This window comes from Verticillium dahliae, genomic scaffold, assembly GCF_000150675.1.
Source record: "Verticillium dahliae VdLs.17 supercont1.23 genomic scaffold, whole genome shotgun sequence".
In the NCBI taxonomy this organism is placed as follows: domain Eukaryota; kingdom Fungi; phylum Ascomycota; class Sordariomycetes; order Glomerellales; family Plectosphaerellaceae; genus Verticillium; species Verticillium dahliae.
Window position 1 is genome coordinate 149,185 of NW_009276931.1, and position 1,356 is coordinate 150,540.

General features: G+C 64.5%; 1 protein-coding gene across 1 annotated transcript in view; it reads left to right on the plus strand.

Moving 5' to 3' along the window:
- Nucleotides 1-157: 157 nt before the first annotated feature.
- VDAG_09102 (mitochondrial outer membrane beta-barrel protein Tob55) overlaps nucleotides 158-1,356 on the plus strand; it is a gene marked incomplete at both ends in the record, with an annotated part of 1,902 nt that continues 703 nt past the window's right edge. The window contains 3 exons of the mRNA XM_009655404.1: nucleotides 158-190; nucleotides 245-364; nucleotides 427-1,280. Coding sequence (XP_009653699.1) covers nucleotides 158-190; nucleotides 245-364; nucleotides 427-1,280 — 1,007 coding nt within the window. The remainder of the gene's footprint in view (nucleotides 191-244; nucleotides 365-426; nucleotides 1,281-1,356) is intronic.

Genomic DNA, 1,356 nt, shown 5'->3' on the forward strand with positions numbered 1-1,356 from the left:
ATCCACCAGCCTCACGTCACATAATAGTGGGTCCGGGCGTAGGTCGAATCGAAACCTCCTGGGACCCTCCTGACGACCCATCACCAGATGCGAGCTGCCTTACCTACCTTACCTAGGTAGCCCAAGGAAGCTATCCTCATCCGACCTGACAGACTCAATGGCTGCTAAAACAAGTGTGGGCGAGGGTGCCGTACGTCCTGTCTCTGTCTCTTCTCCCAACTTCATCGTCGACTAACCATACAAGACCCCCGACCCCATTCAGAAACTCAATGCCGATGCCGAAAGCTTGCGGCGTGAAGCTGAATCCTCCCTCGAATATGCGGCCAAGCTTGAGGAAGAGAACCAGCGGCGCCAGACCCAGATTGTAGGTCGATTCCATCTTTTGTAGATGGACTCTTCTAACAGCAGAAGCTTCTCGAGCAGCAGTCGACGCCCATGACCGTCCACAACCTCACCGTCCACGGCGCACCCAACACGCGCCGCGCGTTCCTCGACCCCATCCTCTCCCCCATCGTCGCACCCTCAGCCAACGCTGCCACGACGCTCGGTGACATCTCCTACCGCCTGCAGACGGCATCCTCCAAGCTTGACCGGCTCGGCATCTTCCAGCCCGCCCCCAAGATCTTCCTCAACTCAGCCGACCAGACGAACCCCTCGTCCACACCGACAGACGTGGACATTGATATCCTGCTCGCCGAGTTGCCCCGCTACAAATTTAATGCCGGAACCGACGTCGGCAACTCGGAAGGATCAGCCTTCACGTCGCTGTTGTGGCGCAACATATTCGGTGGCGCCGAGCAGCTCTCCCTCAACGCGAGCACCGGCACGCGAACACGCTCCGCCTACACAGCCGAGCTATCCGCCCCCGTGGCCTCCGACCCCGATTGCCGCGTCGCCCTCGAGATTCTCTCGTCCGCCGCCGACAAGCCATGGGCCTCGCACGAGGAGGTCCTCCGCGGCGGCTCCCTCCGCTACCAGTGGCTCTCGCCGAACCGCGACATGCACTCGATCGAGTACACGGCCCTCTGGCGGCAGCTCACGTCGCTGGGCCCCGGCGCGAGCCCGACGGTCCGTGCCGACGCCGGCGACTCGCTCAAGTCGTCCCTGCGCCACATCTTCCGCCGCGACACGCGCAACAACCCGCAGCTGCCGCAGCGCGGCTACCACGTGCGCACGACGAGCGAACTCGCCGGCGTCGGCCCCCTCGGCGGCGACGTCGCCTTCTCCAAATCCGAGCTCGAGCTCGGCGGCGCCGTGCCCCTGAGCCAGCGCGCCCCCGCGTCTCCCTCGCGCCGGCCTCCGGCCTCGCGCCCTCTTGCCCCCTGCCGCTGGCTTCGCTTCGACCGCCGCATCGCG